At 40.7% G+C, this 27,940-nt stretch overlaps 1 protein-coding gene across 2 annotated transcripts in view; it reads left to right on the top strand.

Moving 5' to 3' along the window:
- ADAMTSL1 (ADAMTS like 1) overlaps positions 1-27,940 on the top strand; it is a 320,400-nt gene that overhangs the window by 31,546 nt on the left and 260,914 nt on the right. For both annotated transcript variants that reach the window (XM_039910787.1, XM_029055244.2), the window contains exon 3: positions 23,655-23,700. In XM_039910787.1, coding sequence (XP_039766721.1) covers positions 23,655-23,700 — 46 coding nt within the window. The remainder of the gene's footprint in view (positions 1-23,654; positions 23,701-27,940) is intronic.

Below are 27,940 nucleotides of genomic sequence, written 5' to 3'. Positions count from 1 at the left end.
GTGCATGGTATTCCCTCCCCATTAAAATATGCCAAAAGGGAAAGAAGAAGGGAAGGATAATAGGACGGAACACCTTGCCCCCTCCTACCTCATTTTGCTACTGTCCTACTACAGCCCAGCCGACACAGTTCTCTCCTCTCATGCCAACCTACTCAATGTGCCTCCATCTCATCCATCTCTCCCACGCCCTGCCTCTGGCCTGGAACATCCTCCCTCTTCATATCCGACAGACATATTACCCTCTCTAAAACAATTCCTATTCTACAGATGAGGGAACTGAGGCACAGAGAAGTGCAATGGCTTGCCCAAGGCCACACAGCAGATGAGTGGTGGAGCTGGGATTAGAACCCAGGGCCTTCTGACTCCCAGGTTCGTGCTCTACCCACTAGGCCACGCAGGTGGCAGCAACACTTTAATAATCTCCTTATCATTCTTTCCACCATTTAGGATGACCCTCTAAAATCAGTGTTCAGAGCACTGGACTAAGAACTTGGGCAAGAACAATAGAGTTAGTAGGCATGCTCCCTGCACTCAAAGAGCTTACATGCACATGAGTGATGACTTTCCTTTGGTCCAAAACTTAAGTTGCCACTGAACTCAGAGCCATGAAGAATGACAAAATTCTTGCATCTGAATGGCATACCTGCTTATTTACCTCTACATAGTCTTATTCAGCATTCATTATGGTTATTTAACATTCAGCGGTATTTGTTAAGCGCTTACTAAGTGCCAAGCACTGTTCTAAGCCATTTACAAAAAGAAAGGAGGCCAGAAACTTCCTGCATAAGTCATTATAGTTTCTTACTGGTCACCATTGCTGGCAAGATGCTAACTAGAGTCCTCGTTGGCTGACTGCTGATGAAAATCTTTATAGGCATCTGGGAGTTTGAGAACAAGGTACCTTTCACATCTATCTGGATTCCCTTTAATATTAGGCACTCTAAATTTGTAAGACTTGATGCCAAACTGTGAAATAACCATAAAATATCTATCCAGCTTTATGAAGACATAGCCACATACTCTCAAAACATAGACAAATGTTGCCAGTGTTTAGGGTAATGCATTTGAATACTCACTAGAAACATATGTCTTGTGACATAGAATGGAACTGGGTGAATATCAATCAAATGCAACTTTCTGTAGTGGCCTGTCAGAGGGTGAGACCCAATTTAAAGGACTAAATCAACCTCAAAGTAATAAAGAAATGAAATTTGACTTGACTGCTGTATGAAAGTCGAAGTGACATTTTTGTCTCCTAAGAATTTATGATTTCAGTTTTCAATTGAATGCAATGTGATTTCTGTTTGCCCATAAAATATTATAGATAAAAAATTAATAAAACTCTTAATAGAAGAGCCCTATTGATTTCTGGAGCACATGACAGAGAATGCAATTAGAGACTTCTCTGGGGTGGTGCAAGCAGTTTGAAAAACAAGGAAAGGACCTATGTGGACATTTTCAAGTCTGGCAAGAGCAGAAAATATTAATATATGGGTATTTTTCTGTCAAACTTACTATTTGATTTATAGCCTATAGCATTATCCAAGCACATATATTGAATAAGAATCTAGGTAAGATAAAATGAATAATGTAGAAAATAAAAAAATTACCTGAGGAGTAAAACTATAAGATACAATATGCCTGTACACCAAATATATATCTTTGTTGTTTTGGGAGAATTGCTCTTGGTCTATTCTCTGCTCAGGTCTGGGAAAATTAATAGCTTCCTAACTAGGGGACAAGGAAAAATAATCTTGTTTTCAGTGAAGAAATACTGCAAGGGAATGTGTCTGTTTATTGTTGTACTGTACTTTCCCAAGCACTTAGTACAGTGCTCTGCGCACAGTAAATGCTCAATAAATACGATTGAATGAATGATTGAATGAAACCTTCCCACCATTCTAAAGGATCATTAAGGTCTACATTGAATAAATACAGTTACTCTTTCTACCACTTGATTAATTTTGGGATTTCTAAATTGTTCAGGAATTAGAGAGATGGCAATTTTTTTAAAGAGTTTTCTTTGTTGCTGAGTGTTTTTATATGTCTGCATTAAACATGGCACTTACATGCACACGTACCCTTCTGTCGACTTAGGAAAGTTGCTATTAAGCTTATTGAAGTATTTACTTTTATCTCTCAGTATTTTGGTGGGGGCGGGGGGACTTCTCCTTCAACTGAAAATATCACTGAAAGTTTGGTTACCCTGCCTAGGCAAATACAAATGGCAGATAAGCATCAGTGCCTTCAGTCCACAGCTGAGGATTTGAAATTATGGTTTAACTCTTTACTTATGGCTGCATAGAACATTGTAAATCCAGAACTGCTTTAACTACAATGGAAAATTGAAAATGTGCACACATTTCTCTGATACCTGCTTCTTATTCATGACTTGAGCCATCTGATTTCCAGACATTGTGCACCTTGGACTAGTAAAGGGGTAGAACTGGGTTTTCAGAACTAGATACACTTAGTTGTGCCATAATGCCTGTTTGTACTTTAAGTTTTGGCTGTTTAGGGAATGTTCGTCCAAAATCGTGAGCCTCTGTGGATACAGCTCAGTGCAGCATCCAGAAGAAATAGCTTATGCTTATGCATTAGACATGTTGCGAACTACAACATGAGATTGCCGTAGTGTGGGGTTTTGCAAGAATATAATTCCCGCATTACAGGAGAACTGCATATATAATAAGTGCTCCTAAAATGGGTGTTTTCACAACCTGTTTTGAATAGAATGTGATGCAAGAATTCGAAAACATTCTTCCATTAATACATGCCTGTCTGCATAGAAGCAGCATGACCTAGTGGAAAGAGCACAGGCCTGGGAGTCAGAGGACATGGGTTCTATTCCCAGCTCTACAATATACCTGCTGTATGACCTTGGGCAAGTCATTTCACTTCTCTTTGCCTCACTTCCTTTATCTGAAAAATGAGGATTCAATACCTGTTCTCCCTGCTACTTAAAATGTCAGCCTAAGTGGGAGCTGATTACCTTGAGTCTTTCACAGTGCTTAGTACAGTGCTTGGCACATAGTAAGTGCTTAACAAATATTATTATTATCAATGCAAAGAAATTGTGTTCATGCATGCAGCATCAATCAAAGCATGAGTATCAAAGTGTGAGTTTTCCTTAATATGGGTTTTTTTGAAAAAAGCAACCTCCAAGTTGTAGGAGAACTGAGTGTGCTCCCTAAGCAAAAGCAATACAGGAGGATGGGATGAGGTGCTAATGGGATAATGAGTTAACCAAAACATTGTTTAAAATTTCCACTTTCACAAACAACCTCCACACTCTCATTTGCTCTAAATCCAAATTGGAGGCGGAGTAATGGGCTAGAAACAGATATAAAAAAGGGTCTAATTTCCTGTGAAGTAACATATCTATTGTACATAAGAACTGAATATTCTTGTAACCAAATTAAATCCTATTTATAAAAAATATCAATCAATCATTGGTATTTATTGAGCATTCATTGTGTACAGAGCGCTGCACTAAGCGCTTGGGAGAGTAGTACAAGGCAGCAGAATTAGCGGACACATTCCCTGCCACTGTTTCAGTGTAAACTTCATTTGAGAAATGAATTACCAATGTGCAGGAGAAGCGTTATTTGTTAGTAATGGTGTCACTACAATCCAATAAGGTTGTGGTGAAAGATGAAGAGAAAAGTGCCTAAATTTAGCAGGCTGTCCTTTCAAACATGTCTCACTAACCTAAGTAGCCCTGGACATGGTTACATTAAAATTGCACTCAGCTGCTATGTGTCATATACATATATATATATATATGCACAAGTTTATAGCTATCTTTCATTTTGAAGAGGGCACTACTATATGTGTGTTGTGGTTGTAACTAAAAAGACTGATGTACATGCATATCTTGTCCTCTAGTTTGAAAGGTGATGATTGTTACAGCGAGGTATGATCCTTGCATGCAGCTGTGGCTGAATCAATCAGTCACATTTACCGAACACCTACATGGGAAGCAGTTTGGCCTAGTGGAAAGAGCATGGGCCTGGGAATCAGAGAACCTGGGTTCTAATCCTGACTCTTCCACTCATCTGCTGTGAGACCTTGAGCAAGTCACTTAACTTCTCTGTGCCCAAGTTTCTTTAAAAGGGGGATTAAATCCTCCTCCCTTCTGGAATTAGTAAACTCTTTGTGGGCAGGGAATGTATCTACCTATCTAGTGTTATATTGTACTTTCCCAAGCCCTGCACACTAAACTCTCAATAAACACAATTGATTGTAGAATGCTTGGCACATAGTAAGCGCTTACATACCATTATTATTATTTTCATTTTTATGAGTGTTTATCAAGTCCTTACTATGTGCTAAATCACTATACTCAGCTCTGGGGTAAATACAAGATTGTCAGATAGGATACACAGCCCCTTTCCAACACAAGGCTCACAGGCTAAGAGGGAAGGAGAAGACTTGCAGTGTGGCCTAGTGGAAAGGGCATGGGCCTGGAAATCAGAGGACCTGGGTTCTAATCCCAGCTCTGCCAGTCATCTGCTGTGTGACCTTGGGCAAGTCACTGACTTCTCTGTGCTCCTATAAAATGGGGATTCAACATCTCTTCTCCCTCCTACTTAGATTGTGAGCCCCATGTAGGACAGGGACAGTGTCCAACCAAAATAACTTTTATCTATTGCAGCATTTAGGATAGTACATGACACATATTAAGTGCTTAAATATAATGATCATAATAATAATAACTATATAATTGGGATCATCTGCCCAGAATATCACAGAAAATGTCATCTGGCCATTAGAAATATCAGGGGAAAACACTGTCCAGATAATGTGATCCTAAATGATTAGGGACAGAAAGAGGGAGTAGGGGAGGTGAGAAGAGTTTAAATAATATCAGTAACATCTTTTGCAAGTAAGGCTCGGGAGAAATGCAAATTTATTCTACTCTGTAATTCTGCTACTCCCCATTTTTCCCCTTTGGTAATCTTTATGGATGCAAAAGGCCTATTTTCTTAATGGACATCCATTCAGAACCAACTCATGGGGATGTAGAGAAGTAGCATGGTCTAGTGGAAAGACCACAGGTCTGGGAGTCAGAAGGACCTGGGTTCACATCCTGGGTCTGCCACTTATCTGCTGTGTGACCTTGCTTCTCTGTGTCTCAGTTACCTCATCTGTAAAATGGAGATTAAGATCGTGAGCTCCATGTGGGACAGGACCTGTGTCCAACCTGATTAGCTTGTATCTAGTCCAGCACTTAGAAAAGTGCCTGGCACGTAGAAAGTGCTTAACAAATAGCATTTTTTAAAAAGTGCAGAAGAGAGCTGTGGAACAGTCAAGTGAAAAGATGAGAATTAATCATCAAAAAATGTATTTTTAAGAAGTAGCAATATGACCTATGGCCTGGTAATGTATTTCTTGGATCTCTCTCTGCACTTGTCTATAGTCTTGGGAAAATAACTAACCGTGATAATTATTGCCCTCACCTATATAACTGCTCAGAATAAAGGTGCTCTATAAATACTTTGGATAATTATCATTAATTTCCATAATATAATTTTGGGTTACATTGAGTAATGTTAGCAAAGATTGCATCAGTAATATTGCAACACAAAATAATGAAGTTTTTTAAAATGCTGACTGAGGAAGGAATTTGAAAACAGTAAATCATTCCTACTGTCTATATGCTTTACAATTATCCCTCATTTAACGATTACATACCAAAATATTTAATTGGACAAACACGGTATAGTTAGTCCATCCACTAGATCCAGCTGCCTCGGGGCATAAGGAAGCTCTTCTAAATCAGTTTTTCTTTCAAAATACAACAAAATTGTGTTCAATTTTAAAGTCCTCTAATGTAGAGCAGCCTGGCTTAGTGGAAAGAGCACGGGCTTGGGAGTCAGAGCACATGGGTTCTAATCCCGGCTCTGCCACTTGTCTGCTGTGTGACCTTGGGCAAGCCATTGAATTTATCTGTGCCTCAGTTACTTCATCTGGAAAATGGGATTAAGACTGTGAGCCCCACGTGGTACAACCTGATTACCTTGTATCAACCCCAGCACTTAGAAAGTTCTTGGCACATAGTAAGTGCTTAACAAAAAACATAATTTTTTTTTAGAGGCCAATGTTGATTGATTTGTCAGAATTATCCTGACAATCTCAAATTCAAGGACATTTAAAAAATCTTAAACTGTGGGCCCAGTTTTCATTGAGCAGCTGTGCATTTTTTGTTGGGGTTTGGGGGTTTTTTTCATTGTTTTATTATATACTTGTTAAGAACTTACTATTTGCCAGGTACTGCCGTCCCCTCCACTCTACCGAGACTGCTCTCTCTAAGGTCACCCATGACCTCCTTCTTGCCAAATCCAATGGCTCCTACTCCATTCTGATCCTCCTTGACCTCTCTGCTGCCTTTGACACTGTCGACCATCCCCTCCTCCTCCATACCTTATCTCACCTTGGCTTCACGGACTCTGTCCTCTCCTGGTTCTCCTCTTACCTCTCTGGCCGATCATTCTCGGTCTCCTACGCTGGAGCCTCCTCCCCCTCCCATCCTTTAACTGTTGGAGTTCCTCAAGGGTCAGTTCTTGGCCCTCTTCTGTTCTCCATTTACACTCACTCCCTCGGTGAACTCATCCGCTCTCACGGCTTTGACTACCATCTCTACGCAGATGACACGCAGATCTACATCTCCGCCCCGTCCTCTCCCCCTCCCTTCAGGCTCGCATCTCCTCCTGCCTCCGGGACGTCTCCACCTGGATGTCGGCCCGCCACCTAAAACTCAACATGAGCAAGACTGAGCTCCTCATCTTCCCTCCCAAGCCCGGTCCGCTCCCAGACTTCTCCATCACCGTGGATGGCACGACCATCCTTCCCGTCCCGCAGGCCCGCAATCTCGGTGTCATCCTTGACTCGTCCCTCTCGTTCACCCCACACATCCTATCCGTTACCAAGACCTGCCGGTTTCACCTCTACAATATCGCCAAGATCCGCCCTTTCCTCTCCACCCAAACGGCTACCTTACTATTATGGGCTCTCGTTATATCCCGGCTAGACTACTGTGTCAGCCTTCTCTCTGACCTCCCTTCCTCCTCTCTCGCCCCGCTCCGGTCTATTCTTCACTCTGCTGCCCGGCTCATCTTCCTGCAGAAACGATCTGGGCATGTCACTCCCCTTCTTAAACAACTCCAGTGGTTGCCTATCGACCTCCGCTCCAAACAAAAACTCCTCACTCTAGGCTTCAAGGCTCTCCATCACCTTGCCCCTTCCTACCTCTCCTCCCTTCTCTCTTTCTACCGCCCACCCCGCACGCTCCGCTCCTCTGCCGCCCACCTCCTCGCCGTCCCTCGGTCTCGCCTATCCCGCCGTCGACCCCTGGGTCACGTCCTCCCACGGTCCTGGAACGCCCTCCCTCCTCACCTCCGCCAAACTGATTCTCTTTCCCTCTTCAAAACCTTACTTAAAAATCACCTCCTCCAAGAGGCCTTCCCAGACTGAGCTCATCTTCCCCCTCTACTCCCTCTGCCATCCCCCCTTTACCTCTCCGCAGCTAAAGCCTCATTTTCCCCTTTTCCCTCTGCTCCTCCACCTCTCCCTTCCCATCCCCACAGCACTGTACTCGTCCGCTCAACTGTATATATTTTCGTTACCCTATTTATTTTGTTAATGAATTGTACATCGCCTTGATTCTATTTAGTTGCCATTGTTTTTACGAGATGTTCTTCCCCTTGACGCTGTTTAGTGCCATTGTTCTTGTCTGTCCGTCTCCCCCGATTAGACTGTAAGCCCGTAAAATGGCAGGGACTGTCTCTATCTGTTGCCGACTTGTTCATCCCAAGCGCTTAGTACAGTGCTCTGCACATAGTAAGCGCTCAATAAATACTATTGAATAAGTGCTGGGGTAGATACAAGATGATCAGTTTGGGCCCAGTTCCTGTCCCACAAAGGGGTCATACTGTTAATCCCCCTGTTGCAGATGAGGAAACTGAGGTTCAGAAAGTGAACTGGCTTACCCAACAGCAGCAGACAAGTGACAGACCTGAAATTAGAACCGGATCCTCTGACTCCTGGGCCTGTGCTCTATGCACTAGGCCATGCGGCTTCTGAGCCTATTTCATGACAGCATATTATGAGCCATTCTCATTCACCAATTAAATAAAACAGCGATACAGAGAGATCCAGTCCTGTTCAGTTTGAGGTAGCTATCCTGGAAAATATAACAAAAGACTTGGATTAAGGTATTTATTGAGTGCTTACTGTGTACACAGAACTGTAGTAAGCACTTGGGAGAGTACAATAAGCAGAGTTGGTAGACAAGTTCCCTACCCAACACTGAGCTTCAAACAGAAACTCCTGACTATTGGCTTTAAGGCACTTCATCAGCTCTTTCCCTCTTGCTGATCAACTCTCTTCTCCCACTACACCCCAGATCACACTTTTCATTCTTCCCAAGTCAACCTTCTCTATGTCCCTTGTTCTCAACTCTCTCTCCTCAAACCCCTTGCTCACACCTTTCCTCACATTTGGGGATAGGGGAATGACATAGCCATAGACAGCCCTTTCTGTGAGGACAAAATGATGAACTTTAGGGTTCTTGGGGTGAATTTCACAAATATTTGGTTTCAAGAGTGGCATAGAATCAGGACAAAAAGGTAAATGGCAGATCCAGGCTTAGAGCCCAGGTCCTCTGACTCCCAACTGGGCCCAGGCTCTTTCCAATAGGCCATGCTGTTTGTTTTTTTTTTTTGAATGGTATTTGTTAATCATTTATTATGTACCAGGCACTGTTCTAAGCACTGGGGTACATATAAGGTAATCAGGTTGGACATAGTCCATGTCCCACATGGGGCTCACAATCTTAATCCCTATTTTGCAGATGAAGTAACTGAGGCACAGAGAAGTGAAGTGGTTTGCACAAGGTCATATAGCAGGCAAGTGGCAGAGTCAGGATTAGAACCCAGTCAGTCCTTCTGACTCCCAGGCCATGCTGGTTCTTCACGCTGTTTCCCTATGATAAATGAATTGAGGTTATTGGAAAGCACTCTAGGGTAGTGGTACTGGAATATTTCAAAAGTAATTTAACAGAATTGTAAATTTATGCTAGCTTTTCTAGTTGATAAAATAGTTGTTAAACTTAAAAATTGAGCAGTGTTCAGATACTGTAAACTTCTCCAAAAAGGAATAGATAATCCCAAACTTGGCATGTCATGAACTTTGTAGTAAGGAGAAGACACTTGACTTTCCTGCAAAGTTAAATACTCCTCAGAAGTTTCTATCCTGAAACATAAAGAGGTATGGGTTCTCCCACTAATGAAGCAATAACTCCTATGCTGAAGAAAAGAAAGTACCAGGGGAAAGCAATTCACTTTAAGATTTGGGTTCTAAGCGACTGCTTGAACAAATTGGAGAGACAGCATTCCCTAGTGGATACAGCATGGGACTGGGAGTCTGAAGGACCTGGGTTCTAATCCTGGCTCTGTCACTTGTCTGCTGAGTGACCTTGGACAAGTCACTTCTCTGTACCTCAGTTACCTCATCTGCAAGCAGGGGATTAAGACTGTGAGCCCAATATAGGACGTGGACTGTGTCCAAACTGATTAACTTGTATCTAGTCTAGTGCCCGGCACATAGAACTTGACAGATACCATAAAAAATTACAGAAAAACAAAACCCCATTTCTATGACTGTATCCAACTAAGAGTCAAAGGCCTTGCCTTTAAATTTTTAGCTTGCCATTTTTATGGCACACACAGAAAAGATTTATCAGCTAAAATGTCCATCTAGTGATGTGGGTTATCAGTTTATGTTTTCCTTGGAAATGTTTGAATTTTTATTTAACGGAAAGATATCCAAGTTCAGAGTGGGTTTGACTATGCAGGACATTTAAATGAGGTGGTCTTTTCATTATTTTACAGAGATTGCACATTTCAGGACATGTTTGTGGTTTCTTTCATTTTGAATTTTGGGTTGCAGCCTGTCTAAATGTACTAGGACTTCTACTACTCTGGGACTTATATCTCAGTGGCTGTTTAGTTCCATGTTCTAGTTTTCTCTCAGGAAGAACATGTAATAAGACCAATGACTGCTATGGCTAGACTTCTCCTATGATCCAGTTTACTGGAATGCATTAATAGGTGGTTGGAAATAGTTTTGGTGTCTATAGCCTTTACTGGGAATAATGCAAGACTTTAATTATTTGTCGTTTTCTGAATTCTAAATACAAAAAGTTAATTTTAAAAATCACTAGATACTGCTATACCCTGGTGAGTGCTCTTAATTGGTTCCATGAAATAGTGTTAAGCAAAAGTATTTTGAACAAAGTATGATGTCCCATAGGAAATAATGTTAAGTGCATGAATGCATTCTCAAGATAAAAAAAAAATGGCCCAAACAGCATATATATATATATATACACATATATTTAAAAATTGACAACCCCCCCACATATTTGTATGATTGAATAGCAATCTAAATATGTATCACCATTTATGTTCATCCTAATAGGCTGAAATCACTATTCAAGTAAGTCAGAATACTTCAAAGGAAAGGAAAGTGTTTAAGCTCAGGTGAATTTGCAGCAGCGCATGACAAGTAATACCAGCATTAAAGTGCAATAATAAGCACTATTGAGAGAACACTTAAAAAGAACGTTGTAGTAGTATTGCTGTAATTGTTTTGTTGAGGTTGTTAGCCCTTCTGAAATGTTATTACTCCCATTGCGGGAACTTCCAGGATTTTTATTAAAATTGTGTTGAGGCAACCTATAAAACTCAATCCATCGATGGCATTTTTTGAATGCTTACTGCATGCGCTGAGTACTATACTCGACACTTGGGAGAGTAGCATACAATAGAGTTGGTAAACACTCCATTTTTATTCTCTATCTCATCCATATTCCCCTGGTGCCTCCACCTTCCCATCCCATATTAACATATAAAGTTAATACATTGCAAAATCTGCTAGCTCAATATTAAGAATTAATTGTGATTAAGAAATATAATGATTTTTAAAAAATTAATTCTGTAAAAGAAATGTTTTTTTTTAATCTACTTTAGCTTTTCGATCCATATTGTAATGAGAAGCCCTTTCTCTTCTTCAAATTCTGTCAAGTTGTTAATATTGTTCGAGAGTATACCTTTAAGAGGAAGCAAAACCCCAAAGATGGGAGAGTCAGATGAGCAACAGAAGAGTAGAGTGGGAGAGACATTCAACTGTCTTAAATCTTATAGATACATTATTTGTTATTTAACAAGATGTGCAGTGATTGGTTTAAGTTTATTTTATCTCCTCACAAATAGAATTGACAGTAATTTTTATGGGGCACCCCCCCTTAAGCACTTGATATTCAACTCGCCCCAGCCCCACAGCACTTAAGATTCATAGCCTTTACACTCTGTCATTTCCCACTTTAATGTCTATCTCCCCCTGTAAACTCTAAGCTCCTTATGGGCAGAGATCGTTTCTACCAACTCTATTGTATTTTACTTTCCCAGGCTCTTAGTAAAATACTCTGTGCACAGTAAGGGCTCATAAATATCACTGATTGGCATAGTAATTCAGAACTGTGCTTGTTGCAACAGTGAGAATTGGACGATATTGTCTAGAGAAAATAAATCATATGAAAAGGGGTTAAAGGATGTTGAGTATGTCTTCTCATTTTCAGAGAACAATTTAAAAGAAAATAGACCAAGATTGAGAGATGTAGGCTATTCCAGGGACCTCAGGAGATCTTCTAATCCAACCTTCTGTATGCAAACAGGACTGCACCCATACTTAAATGTGAACTCTATATTAACTATCTCCACAGTGGGAAATTTCTTTTGATAATGGATTCCCATGTCTCACAACCCACCTATCGAGGAGCCTGATAACCAACTTAAATCTCCCTTGCTGCATTAGGTCCATTTTCTCATGCTCTAAACTTCCCGACAGTGAAGATTGTTAGAGTTATGAGACTGGAACATGTTACTTTTCCAGGAGGTCAGAAGCATTCCAAGGAGAAACCACAAGAGGTTTCCTCCCAGTACACTCACCAGAACGGTGGGAGGTGGGGGCCAGGTTAAGGGAAATGCGCGGTTTTCAGTTCAGATCAAAGAACTGATCCATTCTGTTGTCAGCAGCTGAAGGCAGCCCTTGAACATCAGATTGCCACCCAGACTGCCTTGAGTGCCTTCCATTCATAGACTTAGCATTGTGAGAAGGAAAGGGTTGAGATCAGTATCCAGTGGCTTTGAGCTGTTGGAATGACTTAGTGGGTGGGAGATCTATAACATTTATGGACTTATCCTCAGCTCATCCCTCTCATTCAACCCACAAATTCAATCTGTCACCAAATCCTTGAATTGTTCAACCTTCACAGCATTGCTAAAATTTGCCCTTTCCTCTTCATCCAATTGCTACCATGTTAATCTAAACACTTATCCTACCCCGCATTGATTACTACCTCAGCTTCCTTGCTGGCCTCCCTGCCTCCTGTCTTTCCCCCGTCAGTTGATACTTCACTCTGCTGCCTGGATCACTCTTCTACAAAACTGTTCATTCCATGTTTCCCCACACCTTAAGAACCTCCAGTGGTTGCCCATCCAAGCCCACGTCAAACAGAAAGTCCTTACCATCAGCTTTAAAGCACTCAGTCACCTTGCCGGCCCACCTTACCTTGCTGTTTTCCTACTACAACCTGGCCCGCACACTTTGCTCCTCTAATGCCAACCTACTCACTGTACCTCAATCTCATCTAGCTCACCTCTGACCCCTCACCCATGTCCTGCCTCTGGCCTGGAATTCCTTCCCTCTTCATATCCAACAGATGATTACTCTCCCCACCTTTAAAGCCTTATTAAAAATGCATTTCCTCCAAGAGGGCTTCCCCAACTGAGACCTGATTTCCTCTTCTCCTCCCTTCTGTGTCATTCTTGCACTTGGATTTGTACTCCTTATTCACTCCTCCCTCAGCTCCACAGCACTTATGTGTATATCCATAATTTATTTATTTGCATTAATGTCTGTCTCCCCCTCTAGACTATAAGCTTGGTTTGGGCAGGGAACATGTCTACCAACTCTGGTTTAGTGTAATCTCCTAATTGCTTCATACAGTGCTCTGCACAGAGTAAGCATTCAACAAATATGATTGACTTATTCAAGAACACTTCTGTGGGACTCCAGAGGGCAGATTAAATGACCTATGGAGATTCTTTCCAGTCTTTTCATTCATCTATTCTTTGACTTTGAATGTTTTACCTCTATGTTGCTAGTTGAATTAAGGTTAAGTAATGGAACTTATTCATTTAACTGTCTAATGCCTCTTTGATATAGGCTTTCTTATTAAATTGGGCTTTCTCAGTCCCAATTCTTTTTTCAGAATTGTAACATTAATGGCCGGCCTTAGTTCCAGCACTAAGTTAATGACTGAATGGGCCAAGAAAAGTGAGTTTCTTGAAGAAACTAGAGAAGTAATAAACCAATGATATTTATTGAGTGCTTACTGTGTGTAGAGCACTGTATTAAGTGCTTGATACAGCAGAATTGGTAGAAGAGTTTTCTGCCCTCTAGGACCTTATAGTCTAAATAATAATAATAATAGTGGCATTTGTTAAGTGCCCACTATGTGCCAAGCACTATACTAAGCACGGGGTATATACAAGACAATCAGGTTAGCCACAGTCCCTGTCCCACACGGGGCTCACTGTCTAAGTAGGAGGGACAACAGGCATTGAATCCTCCCTCTAGACCCTAAACTCATTGTGGGTAGGAAATATGTCTGTTTATTGTTATATTATACTCTCCCAAGTGCTTAGTACAGTGCTCTGCACACAGTAAGTGCTCAATAAATATGACTCAATGTATTTTACAAATTAGGAAACTGAGGCACAGAGAAGTTTAGTGACTTATCCAAGGTCACACAGCAGGCAAGTGGCAGAGCCAGGATTAAAACTCAGGTCCTCTAATTCCGAGGCCCGTGTTCTTTCCATTAGGCCATGGTGCTCCCAAGGACCTTATCACAGTCTAGTGGACGAGACAAACAATGAAATAAATTTCGGAGAGGGACAACGACAGCCTTTCAGGATTTGTAAATAACTACTGTGGGGCTGGGGGTGGAGAGAGTATCAAAGTGCTTTAAAGGTACAGATCCAAGTGTATAGGTGATGAAGCAGGGACGGTGAAATAACATAGGTAAATGAAAGGTTAGAGAAAGCTTTGTGGAAGACATAAGATTTTAGGAGACTTTGAAGGAATATGGGAATTGTGGGGAGGGAGTTGCAGACAGGAGGTAGGACATGAGCAAGGGGTTGTTGGCAAGAGAGATGAGATTGAGGTGCAGTAAGTAGGTTGGTGTTAAAGCAAAGTGTGCAGATATGGTGTAGTGAAAGGAGCACAGGACTGAGTCAGAAGACCTGGATTCTAATCCCAGCTCCATCACTTGCTTGCTATTTCACCTTGGGCATGTCACTAAGACTGTGAGACCCACTTGGGACAACCTGATTACCTTGTATACACCCTAGTGTTTAGAACAGTGCTTGGCACATAGTAAGTACTTAACAAATGCCATCATTATTATTATTAATTTCTCAGTGCCTCACTTTTCTCATCTGTGAAATGGAGATTACATATCTGTTTTCCCTCTCCCTTAGACAGTGAGCCCTATTTGGGACAGGAACTGTGCCCAGTCTGATTATCTTGCGTTTACCCGAGTGCTTAGCACTGTGCTTGGAACACAGTACATGTTTAATAAATACCACTATTAACTTATTATTATCGTTATACTTGAATTATCTCAAAATAAAATGAAGCTACTCTCCTCCTGTGGTGATAGAGTGGATTTGGGTTTAAAACAGCTGACACTGACTTAATTTTTACCACTTTCTACTGTGTCTTTTGGCAGAATTTTCATTTTTGGCCTCTCCCAAACCTCCATAGTTAAAAGTAATTCATTCATTTCCAACGCTGACTTTATAGAAGTCAGTTTACTAGAGAACCTTAAGGTTTTCTTCCCCACAAAGAAGATGAAGTTGTCCTTGTGGTTGCTGAAACACATTTGTTTTCCTTCTCACCCTTTCCTTCTCTGCCTCTTTTGGCTACTGAACAAATGTGAAAATATTTTCAAACTTTATGGATTGTGTTTATACAGTATAGATTGCATGTGTATTTTCCTAATATATCAAAAGCCAAAGGCAGCCTTTTTTTTCCATTTCTCAGGGAAACAAAGACACTACAGTGAAAAACAAAGCAGAGAGACTAAATATATGAAAATAAACATATGTCTAAGCAAACTAGCCAAGCATATATTGTCTTTAGTATTTGCATCGGTCTCAATTTTTTTGAAACTTCAGCTGATGACAGAAACAAGGTGGAAATGAGTGTTTATTGCACTATCAAAAAGTGATCTAACAAAAGTAAAACTAAAAGCTGATTCCATATGAGAGAGAAACAAAGGCGAGAGACTTCTTCCCATTATGGAGCTTGAGACAGGAGGGAGTTGGGCTGGGCACCTGCTTGCCAGACCTGCTCCGGGCATACCCTCCAAGCTCCTCTTGGCATCCTCACAGTTCAGCATTTGAAAATGAGACTATAAGATTGTGTCTGTTTTCCTTCCTCCTCTTTGAACTGTTAGAAATACACTTTTCATTTTCACAAACATGAAAAAGGAGCTGTGAGAGTGTGATGGCCGAGTTTGTCCTGGCAAAGGGAAAGGAAACTCAGTGATTTCGGAAAGGTATTGGCTCGCTCATTCATTCATTCAGTCGTATTTATTGAGTTCTTACTGTGTGCAAAGCACTGTACTAAGTGTTTAGGAGAGTACAATATAACAATAAACAGACATTCCCTGCCCACAAAGAGCTTACAGTCTAGAGGGGGAGGCAGACATTAATATAAATAACTAAAATAGGGATATGAGCATAAGTGTCATCCTCGGCACCTTTTCCCTGAGGGAGAAGAGGTTAGACTTCATGAGTACCAGTCACTCTGGTACCTCCATGGCAAGGGGAGGGGGGGGGCACAGTCAATGGCAGAGGAGGATTGGGAAAAAGAGAAGGCTACTTACTGGAGGCAAGAAGCCCCAGGGCCATTTGGAGGGGGCTCGGGACTAGGCATTCGACAGGATAGTGCAGTGGACAGAAAGGGAAGGCCAAGGCCTTGAGAAGATGGAGTTCTCCAAGGAGGCTGTGGTCAGCAAAGAGGACTGCCAAGAAGATCTATTTGCAGGGAAGTTCAAAGCTTTGCAGGGAGGTTGCTCCTGGAAAAATGTATTAGCTTTAGGAAAAAGCTGTTTGAATCTGGACTTGGTTTATAGCCTAATTAAGGATGTTCATGTTGCAAGGAGAGTGTCTGCTAATTTTGTTGTACTGCACTCTCCCAAGCGCTTATTACACTGCTATGCACATAGCCCTCAGTAAATAAGACTGATTCATGTTAGTTTCTTACACTAATAAATACCGATTTATGACCCCAAGAGTCTGTGTGGCCAGGGTGAGAGAGACCCACGGTGAATGAAGATATGCTACAGCAAGACAGAATGGAGGAGTTAGAGACAACCTTCTTCGGGCTCCAGGAACACCTGCCTTTGGGAACCAGGACTGGTTCGCAGAACCTTTGTCCCTGAGGCGGGTCCATTAGGAAGCCATAGGGTGGCGGCAGCAATTTGAGATGTGAAATTTGGAAGTTACTCCTTGGTGAGCCTTAAAACCGGCCCTGTACCTTGGCAAAGACGGAGGGCTTCAGGCCCCTGGGGCATGTCTGACTATCTGTGTCCTCATACACGTGAACTTCAGGGTTAATTTTGTCTGGGAAAAGGGAAGGTAGCCCTCCACCTCTCAATGTTAGAGGGTTTGACTATTGAGGTATATCTTCATTTTTAAGGAGAGGCCCTCAAAGACTGCTGCTATTCTGCATTTTTGTAAGTTTCAACAATTTGTTTAAACTGTGAAAAGACAGGCAGTAAGGAAAATGATTATTTTCTTTAAGAAAGCAAGTGACCAGCTACCTTCATTTAAGGAAGTCAGTGGCAGTCTCTTGAAAGATAGCAGAATGTAATAATTATAATAATAATTATAATAATAATAATTGTGGTGTTTGTTGAGCACTTGCTATGTGCCAGGCACTGTTCTAAACACTGGGGTGGGTATAAGCAAAATAAGCAATAGACTGTAAACAAATGAAATCTTCAAACATTCATGTGTAAATTAATAATGATATTATTATTATTATTATGGAATTTGTTAAGTGCTTATTTTATGCAGGACACTGTACTAAGCACTGGGGTGGATACAAGCAAAATGGGTTGGAAGCAGTCCCTGTCTCATGTGGGACTCACAGTCTCAATCCTCATTTTATAGATGAGGTAATTGAGTCCCAGAGAAGTAAAGTAACTTGCCCAAGGTCACACAGTAGACAAGTGGTGGAGCCAGGATTAGAACCCATGACCTTCTGACTCCCAGTCCCATGCTCTATCCACCATGCCATGCTGCTTCTCAATTTGTTAATTTATCTATATACCTGACACTTAACCTTTAACCCTATGATTGGACATCCTTAATTAGCTAATAGACTTGCCACACTTTTTGTTGTCTCAAAAATTGGAGCCCTGAAGAGAGTGAGTCCTTGGATTGTCCTTTCCCAAGCTATCCAATTCCCACATGCAGTGAATTTATCCCCTTGTTCCTTTAAGTTCAGTGGAAGCATACCTAACTATGTAAATAAATGAGTCTCCTGTGTAAATTCCAGCTGGCATAGGGCTCCACAATTTTTTTAATGAGAAAACATATATCAGAAGATTTCCATTTTAAAATGTCACAAAAATGTGATTATGTTAAAGAAATGAATTTTCATTTAAAAGTGGTTTCATTACTGGTTGCACCATATTTTATATGTTTTTCCTCCCAGAAGCTAGTGTAAACATGGTTCTAAGTCTGTTTGGCTCGAATTTGACTCATTACCCTTCATTTTGGCCTCTGGCAAATTCAGAAGATAGTGTGACAACATGGTTGTGGCTTTTTTTTCCCCCAACTCAGTTCAACCCCTGATTGATGAAGTTTGGCAGTTTGCCTTGTTGTTTGTTGTATTATTACAACAGAAAGCATTTTCAAAAGATACATTTATCAGGTTGTCATAATCATTTGGCTTGCATATCTCTCTACCAAGAGAAGTGTAAATTTCTCTCTCCAGACTTGTCTGTTTGAGTCATGTGAGCGAGCATAGTGTAAGAGGGTAGTGGAGAAGCAGTTGGATTCTGGGTTTTACCTAATCATTTGGATAAAAAGAGAAAGCGAGTGACTTTTGGGGAGTTCTGTCCTTTTGTGATCAAGGGGAAAATTGCCAAAAATAATGCTTAGTTACAGTTTATGAGTATTGAGCCACTAATAAAAATCATGACATTTACCAGTCTCTTTCTATGTACTACTCACTGGGATAGATGCAACGTTAGCAAATCATACACAGTCCCTGTCCCTTATGGGACTCACCATCTACTTTATCCCCAGTTTACCAATGAGGAGACTGGAGAAACCCAAAGAGGTTCAGTGACTTGCCCAAGGTCCCCCAGCAAGCCAGTGGTAAGCCAGTTGGTACTAGCTCACTCCACCCCACAGTACTTACGTGCATATCCTTATACTCTACTATTTACCCTACTGATAATTTATTTTAATATCTGTCTCCACCTGTAGATTGTAAACTCCTTAAGGGCGGGGATCCTCTATTGTATTGTACTTTCCCAAGTGTTTACTACATTGCTCTGCTCACAGTAAATACTCAATACATCTCATTGATTGATAATAGGAGATGTATACAGGGGTTATGATTTCTAGAATTTTATTATTTCTAGAAAGATTTGAGACTAGAGTTGTTTTGTAGATCTCATACGATAAATGAATGGCAAAGAAACTATTGGCTAAAAAAGCAAATATCCGATTATTTTTAGAATACAGTGGTCATGTTCGTGAAAGATCCCCCTACATTAAGGGAAAGATGTTATGACATGGTGCCATGCACACAAGCACAACAGTTTTTTTTTCCCCGACACCATATTGCATACTAGCCTAAGATTACTCTACAGTGAACCTTGTAGGAGCCTTGTCTGATCCTTTCCCCTTGTTCAAAGGATTATAGCTGGGCCATGTAATAGGTCAGTCTTGTTCACCCTATTTTATACAGCCAAACTTAACACAACAAGAGATGGGGAAGCTGTTAGATTCTGAGTCTAAGGGAAGCCCTTCCAAATCAAGAGGCTAAGAGTAGCATCGAAAGTTCTCACCTCAGACATAAAGAGCTTCTTTATGCAGATTATTTTGGCCTAGAAGTAAATGACATGAACCTGACATGCTTTTCAGAATTGGCAAAACATTATAGACTGACAGTTATCCTGAAGAAAGCTGAGTGTGTGGGCCATGCTATAAGTGACAAGGGTCTCCACAGCCTGGTGTAGTAGATAGAACATGGGCCTGGAAGTCAGAAGGTCATGGGTTCTAATCCTGCTTCCTCTACTTGTCTGCTGTGTGACTTTGGACAGGTCGCTTCACTTCCCTGGGCCTCAGTTACCTCATCTGTAAAATGGAGATTGAGGCTGAGAGCCCCACATGGGACAGGGACTGTGTCTAACCCGATTGGCTTGCATTCACTCCAATGCTTAGTGAAGTGTCTGGCACATAGTAAGTGCTTAACAAATACCATTATTATTATTATTATTATTAACAGAGTTTAATGTTATCACAGAATTTTGCATAGGAAGTACTTGGCCCAGTGACACAAATATAGATACAGGTAGAAAAATGAATCAAGAAGAATTGAGAGACCTGTGAGAGACTGAGTGTGGAGTGTACATAGTATCAAGTTTCAAACCAAACGGAAGATAACTAGAACAAATTTTATATCCAACCTAATCAACATCAGTGAGATATGAACTTATATTGATGTCACATCCAACTTTGGGGGGAATTCTGTCAACACTATGAACCAATAATTAGCATTATATGACCAAACAAAATCACAAGCAATGAGGTTCTGGAATGTAGTCACTCTACCAAGTATCAAAACAATGGTTGTCACAGCACACCTTTGCTGGATGGACATATGAGGAGACTGGACTTTAGCAAGACATTCTGACAGCTGAAGAGGGGGCAGGAAGGCAAAAAAATGAAAGTACAGCAAAGGAAAATCTCAGACACTGTGGTGTAGATATGAACAGCTGGGAGTTAGGGGCAGTGTACATTCATGCCATCTTACTTCCCTGAAGCAAACCCACCTCTTTTTATGGTATTTGTTAAATGCTTACTATGTGCCAGGCACTGTTCTAAGAGCTAGGGTAGAGACATAGTAATCAGTACTCACAGTCTTAACTCCCATTTTACGGATGAGGTAACGGAGACACAGAAAAGTTAAATGACTTGCCCAAAGTCACACAGCAAACAAGTGGTGAAGCCAGAATTAGAACCCAGGTCCTTCCTGACACCCAGCCCCATGCTCTAGCCAATAGGCCGTGCTGCTTCTCAAGCCCACCTTTGGTGGGCTTCAAATGCCATGTGCAACTTGACTTTCAAAGATAAAAATTAAACCCCTAAAATAAGTGTGGAGTTCAAATGCAGTGCATATCTTAAAAATGTAACACCATTGTATACATCACTTTATTTCAGGTAGAACATACCTTTATACAGCCACAAGCTGGTCCATATTTAGGGTGGCAGAGGTAATGAACTATTGATTTCTGCTTCATACAAAGCATAAATCATATCCCAAAATTGCACAATAGCATGCTCTCTTTATGCTGTTATTGCTTACATAAATATCATTTATGTAATAAAGCTCATGTGTCATTCCTGTTGGGAGACGCCACCATCATCATCTTGTGAAAGAATACAAAGTATCCAGGGTGTATGGAAGATATCAAATGATGTTATGAAGGTTTCAAAGGGTAGCCTCTCCTGCATATGTTGGGTGAGAATGTAAATGCTCTTTTGAAGTGAGGGGAAAGTTATTAGAAAGCCACGTGAAGTCCCTGTTATAGCTGTAAATCTGCTCTTTTTATTTAATTTGTGACCGTTTTTGGAACCACTTTGAGAGTGACCCCAAGTCATTCTACCTTGAATCTGTGAGACATTTCTCTATAAATGCCTTGATAAAGTGTGTATTACTTGCTTTTGAATGACTGAAGAGAGGGTGAGTTAGAACAAAGCCAGTCACAGGTTCATTTTGAATCTCCTCTTTCAAGATCCCATACTTACAATGAGTTATCTGGAGAAGTACCCAGGTTTTCTGTACTGTCTTCCCTTTTCTTCACCAAAGGTACGAAACCTGGATCTTCCTATTAAATAGAAGAAAATAGTATTGTTCCAAGAAATTCTGGTTTTAAGTTCTACAACACCATGGTTTCTTGCAATTGCTTAATCTTCCTGGAGGCGGGGGACACATTTGTTCCCAGGCAATATAGTCTTCCGGCAAGGAAGAATTTTAAAGTACAAGAGAGGTGAAGGCACTTGAATTATTAAAGGGAGTTTGTTTATTCACTTTGATGAGGGATAAATGAGTCATGATCTGCCTTAGAAAAAAAACTTTATGACGATTAAAAAAATTGGAGCCAACAAATTGGTAGAGCCCAAATAGAGAACTTTTAATTTTCCACTGTAATCCATCAGTTCCAAGGTTAGTAAAATATAGTAATTGAATGTGAGATAGGATCAGGATTTTGTAAGACGAAGGCATGGACTGTAGTTTGTATTGTGCTAATGAGAGACAGATGAGTTATGCCTCATGCCTCAATCTTCTCTTTACCCTATTATCTTGGAAGATTTTACTGTGAAGTCTGTATGAAGAGTGCCTACAGACACGGCATACTGTGCTTGTCAGTTTACGTTTTTGAGAAAAGGGATTGGATTTGAATAAAATAATGACTACCAGCCAGTGGAATAGGACTGAAACATACTTTGCAAATCAAGTAAGGAACTGCCTCTAAAATTTCTATCTTGAATGTATTCCAGAATCTGAGTCTCTTTGTTTCATTTAGATGTGTCAGCCCACTGGGCTAAGCTAGTAGTGACTTGGGTATTCTATGCAGAAATGTAGATGAACACATTAAGGACAGTCAAAGGAATAGTTGTATTTGTGATGGCACCCTTGTTGGACCCTTCTGTGTCTTCCAAAGAACATTTTGGGGGGCTGGAATTTTATATATTTGTTTTCATTCTCAGAGGTGAATTGCACTTTGTTTAAATGTGATGGAAAGATGTTCAGCTGTTTTATATTAGTAAAGTATGAAAAAATGTATTTTTCACTGAATAATTCTCATATGACTCTTGGGCTCAGATAAATTGATAATGTTCTTGACATTAAACTTTATGATTTAACTTTCAGAATTACATTGTAGTAGAATGTAGTCCTCCGTGTAAAACAGCCACTCTGTTATATCGGAGAAATAGTCACTCAAATTTGACAAATCTAACCTAATGTGGAATGACAAAGTTGTGTATTTTTTAATGCTTCAGTCCTTTTGCACATTCTCTACATGTAACTGCCATCAACACATATGCGATTACACAAGACTCCGTGGAACCCAAGAATCAATTCTCTGTTAGAACTGTTTATAAGGAAGGGTGTAAAGGGCAAGTATTTTCCACCTCTGTGGCCCAAAGGGTAGGACGTAGGATGCTTTGATGCAGGACAATCTGGTTTTCAGCTGGTATTTCCCCTATCCAATCCTGACACCAGACGGCCAGGCACCATGTGCATTTATGTCCAGTATTCATATTTTACATGTCCAGCCCCCCTCCACCTCTGCTCTTGCCGCCAAACTACACAGCTCAAAATTGGTGTCCCTCTTCACAGGGCCTTGAGAAAAGGCCCTGGAGCAAGGGGGCTGGAGGATGAGGGAGTCCCCCCTTGAAGAAAAGTTCTAGGACAAGCTTCAGCAAAATAGTGCCTCTGAAATTATTGCTTTGTGCTGTGTACTGACATTACATACGCAACATTCTGTGAGGGCTGTCAGTGGCCACCCTACCAGAAGGTATAATGTCATGCCACAGAGAGTTTAAAGAACAAACTAAAGTCATTGTGATTATTTTGGGAGCAAGCAGAAATATCAATGAAATTTTTATATTTCCTGCAAGTACTGTGATAAAATGGTTTTGACATAATCAATCATATTTATTGAGCATTTACTGTGTGCAGAGCACTGTCCTAAGTGCTTGGAAAAATAAGTATACCAGAGTTGATAAACATGTTCTCTACCCACAAGGAGCTTACAGTCTAGAGGAGGAGACAGATGTAAATACAAGCAAATAAATTACAAATAGGTACATAAGTGTTGTGGGGGTGATTAAAGGGTATGAATCCAAGTTCATCGTTTTTTCAGTCCTAATGATGATGACATTTATTAAAAGCACTTGCTATGTGACAAGTGCTAGGCTAGATATAAGATAAATTGAGCACCCATTTTAGAGATGAGGAAATTGAGGCACAGAGAAGTTAGGTGATTTTTTTCCCTGGTCACACAGGGGCAATTGGCAGTGGTGGGACTAGAACCCAGGTTTTCTGCCTCACAAGCCCATGCTCTTTCCATTAGGCCACACGGTCCTTCCTAATCATTTGAATGTTAACAGTAACTGATTGCTAGAGTACTGAAAAAGTAAATACAAGACAGTTAAAATTTTGAGCCACGTTTAATAATTAACCTACATTGTTTTTCTTATTGCTTATAGGAGCTGTGAAGGACGAAATATACGTTATAGAACATGTAGCAATGTGGTAAGTGTAAGGTTCAGTAATTATAATAAGTGTTACATTTTCAAATGCTGCTCTATTTTTACATCATTTTTAAAAAGGATCAACTTAAAATAGCACCAACGTCAGTGAAGTAGCCGTTTTCTTATTTAATAATGTAGCTTTGATTAAAGCAAATTTGGAAAGTGTGGTAGGATAAAGTGCAATACAACTCTTTAGCTCTTTTTACTTTTACACCATTCGCAGGGTAATTTAAACACCTCAGTTGGTAAAACCTAAACATTGCACGAATCAAATCTTTATAGCTTGTAGAAGCAAACAGAGATTGAGCCTTTTATGAGAATCATATAACTTTTCCCATTTTGGAAGGGTTTTTTTTTTTTCCCTGGGTCCCAGCCAAAGCTAGAATATCACTGCCAGAATTATTGCAATAAAGACATTTTTATGGTTTTTGCAGCCTGATTTGTTCAGATGAAAAAGTTCTGAACACTTCAGGTATATATCCCACTTTTTAGAAGTTTGTTCAACTGAGCATAGGTTCTGAACGTGTTGGTCTTGAAACTGAGCATTTCAAATCCATTTTCTAAATCTTTAATAATGTTGACCTTCTCCATTTTTAAAAATTTGGTATTTTTAACCTCTAAGTATACAAGTTGATGCGTCAGAACTCATGGTCATAACACATTTCACTAATAATAATAATAATGGTATTAAGTGCTTACTGTGTGCCTAGCACCTGTGCTAATCTTTGAGGTAGATGCAAGACATTAGATTGAATACAGCCCCTGTCCTACATTGGGTTCACAGTCTAAGAGAGGGAGGAAAGGTATTCATTTGAGTGTCTGCAGTGAGCTAAGTGTTTAGGAGAGTACAGTAGAGTTGGGAGACTCAATCCTTGCTCTCAAGGAGTTTACAGTCCAGAGGAGGAGGACAGACACTGAAATAATTTACAGGTAGGATGAAGTGGCTAGGTTCTAAGGACCATTTTTGAAGGTGTTGTAATGTGGCAGTACTATGGCTGAAGTGCCTCTGATAGCTAATGATACCTTTAATTTCTTCCTTGTATGTCTTCCAGCTGTCCCATCAAGTCATTGCACCACTCGTTTAAAAACCTGCAACAGTGAAGTTCATAAGTTGCATTTGCAGGGTTGTTGTTTTTTTTTAAAGAAAAAGTATTTCAGGTGTGGATGCATTCCAGTATAATATTGTTTTTATTTACTTTTTGAGAATTTTTCCTTGATAAAAAGTTTATCTTGCTTTGGTTAGGTGTAATAATAATAATAATAATAATAATGTTGGTATTTGTTAAGCGCTTACTATGTGCAGAGCACTGTTCTAAGCGCTGGGGTAGACACATGGGAATCAGGTTGTCCCACGTGGGGCTCACAGTCTTAATCCCCATTTTACAGATGAGGTAACTGAGGCACAGAGAAGTTAAGTGACTTGCCCACAGTCACACAGCTGACAAGTGGCAGAGCTGGGATTCGAACCCATGCCATCTGACTCCAAAGCCCGTGCTCTTTCCACTGAGCCACGCTGCTACTCTGTACACACCACAGAGGATATCCAATTTTGTTATCTTATATTTCCTATGATGCCTTTCTCCTAATTTTGATTGTCTTCATAGTCTTTAATACAATCAAGAGTATAAACATCCCGTTTATTTTTTTGTATGATTCTAAGGATCTAGTTCCTAAATACTCTGCCCAATAAACACTCATTAAATGCTCTTTGTATTTAGAAGTGGGCTATTTTTCTTATTGATCAAATAATTGATAATGATGGTTTTTTATTAAGCACTTACTATGAGCCAAGCACTGTGCTAGATCACAGATAATCAGATTATACACAGTCCCTGTCCTATACAGGGCTCACAGTCCAAGGGCAGAGGGGTGAATATTTAATACCTATTTTACAGATGAGGAAACTGAGGCACAAGGAAGTTGACTTGACCAAGATCACACCTGAATATCGTGACTCTCCCGTGTTAATAACAATAGCCGTGCTAATTGTTAAGCACTTACTGTGTGCCAAGCACTCTGCTATATTCTGGGGTAGCTATAAGAAAATCAGGTTGAACAGAGTCCTTAACCCACATGGGGCTCACAGTGTACATAGGAGAGAAAACAAATGTGGAATCTCCATTTTACAGATGAGGAAACTGATACACAGAGAAGTTAAGTGACTTTCCTAAGGTCACACAGCAGGCAAGTGGCAGAAGTGGCAGGTCCTTCAAATCCCAGGCCCATGCTCTTTCCACTAGGCCGCAGGCAGGGTCCATTAGCAGGAATGATTCAGCAGCAGCCAACTTTGGGTTTTCAAATCAAATATTAAACCTTGTAAGAATAGGATCAAGGATCATGAGGAAGGTTAGAAGATAGGAAAGCACAGATACGGAGAAATGGAGGAAGGCAGACAGCTTGGTCTAGTTGACAGCATGAGAATGGGAGTCAGGAGCCTTGGGTTCTAAGCCCAGCTCTGCCCCTGTCCTGCTGTGAGACCTTGGGGCAAATCAGTTAACCCCTATGGGAATCTTGGGCTCCTCATCTGTAAAATGGGGATATGCTATCTACTCTCCCTGGATCTTAGATTGTGAGCCCCATGTGGGGCAGGGACTGTCACTGATCAGATTATATTATGTCTATTCCAGTATGTAGCATCGTACTTAGGGGCTTAGTAAGTGTTAAATAAATGCCATGATTATTATATTCTGTCAGCCAGGCCTCATACTACAGCTCCGGAGTTTAGGAGGGGAAAAAAAAATGAAGGGGCTTACTTGGGCTTGGACCAAGACTACTTATAATGATTACTGTGCTTGGAAAGGCCCACAGAGAGGCAAGGAACCATCTATCAATTCCCTTTCTATCCTAATGGCCATTTTCTTTTGACACCCAGCACAAACTAGACCTGAGACCAGATGTTACCAGTTCACTAGAGCTCATTCTCTGCCAAACATCCACCCTGAAAAAAGAGCAAAGTTCAGATAAGAAAATCTCCAAGCAAAGAAAGCAGTAGTTGAGTTATGTTGGGTAACGCTCCGCCACCTTGTAGGTATTCAAACTACTATCTTTCGTAGTACAGTGCTCAGCATAAAGTAAGTGCTTAACAAATGCCACAGTTATTATTTTGGCAGTTCCAGAGTGCACACACATCATGGCTCACTTTCTGCCCTGCCGTTTCTGGCCCCTGCAACAATTGGATCACTGTAATGTGCCTGAACCCAGCTCTATCTTGGTGTCTCTACTGTATCCTCCAGAAGAATGCTTAGTACATTGCTCAGCACACATTAAGCACTCCATAAGTACGATTGAATGAATGAAGAATAATTGGAACTTCATTCTTCTTGAGCCTTACCTAACTTTTTAAGACTTTTCTGAGTGTTTTCAGTCTAATTAAAATTTGGAGTACTGGAAAAAACATATTTTGGTAGAGTCATCCCTCTCTTTCAACCTCCACCCTCTCCTGGGTTACGATATGGTGAGGAAGGGAGCAAATGATGTAGATGTGTCACTCAATACTCAGAGAACCCCTCAGCCATTAACGGTTTTCTACTTGGTATTTGTTAAGTGCTTACTATGAGGCAAACATACTCTTAAGCTCTAGGGTTGATGCAAGTTAATTGGGTCAGACTCAGTCTCTGTCTCACATGGGGCTCATAGTCTAAGTAGAAAGGAGAACAGGCATTTAATCCTCATTTTACAGATGAGGAAACTCAGGTATAGGAAGCACAGTGACTTGCCAAAGGTCACAAAGCAGGTTAGTAGTGGAGTCAGGATGAAAATCCAGGTCCTCTGACTCCCAGGCCCATACTCTTTCCATTAGGCCATGCTACTGCTGCTTCTACTGGGTGCTCTCCCCTACCCTTTCCTAAATGAGGGCTCAGGAATGGGGCAACGAGAGGTCACTGAATAGCCCCTAAATCCTGGTGACTGGATATGGAATAGAGAGCCCTTGGCACCTTACTTGGGGCTTAGATTTGTTTGATTCTCAATCAAAGACAGCTGACTTTTAGTCACTGATGCTGATCCCATTTTGACTGTCTAGATCTTAATTAAAAGAACTCATTCTTTTTCCTTATATAAATGAATTCACTTCCCCACCAAATGCCATCCCTTATCAGATGCTAATTGGTCCTCTCATGTTTGCTTATTTAATGTGTCCAGGCTTTCTTTCTGCTTCCTCCTCTTTTCTTCCATCCAGAAGATAAGGTTACCACAGTCAAGCTTGCAATCTCTCCTGCCTTTCTGATTGAATCTGTCAGAGG

The sequence above is a fragment of the Ornithorhynchus anatinus genome, chromosome X5, assembly GCF_004115215.2.
Source record: "Ornithorhynchus anatinus isolate Pmale09 chromosome X5, mOrnAna1.pri.v4, whole genome shotgun sequence".
Taxonomy (NCBI): Eukaryota; Metazoa; Chordata; class Mammalia; order Monotremata; family Ornithorhynchidae; genus Ornithorhynchus; species Ornithorhynchus anatinus.
This window is presented reverse-complemented; position numbering and strand designations above follow the sequence as displayed.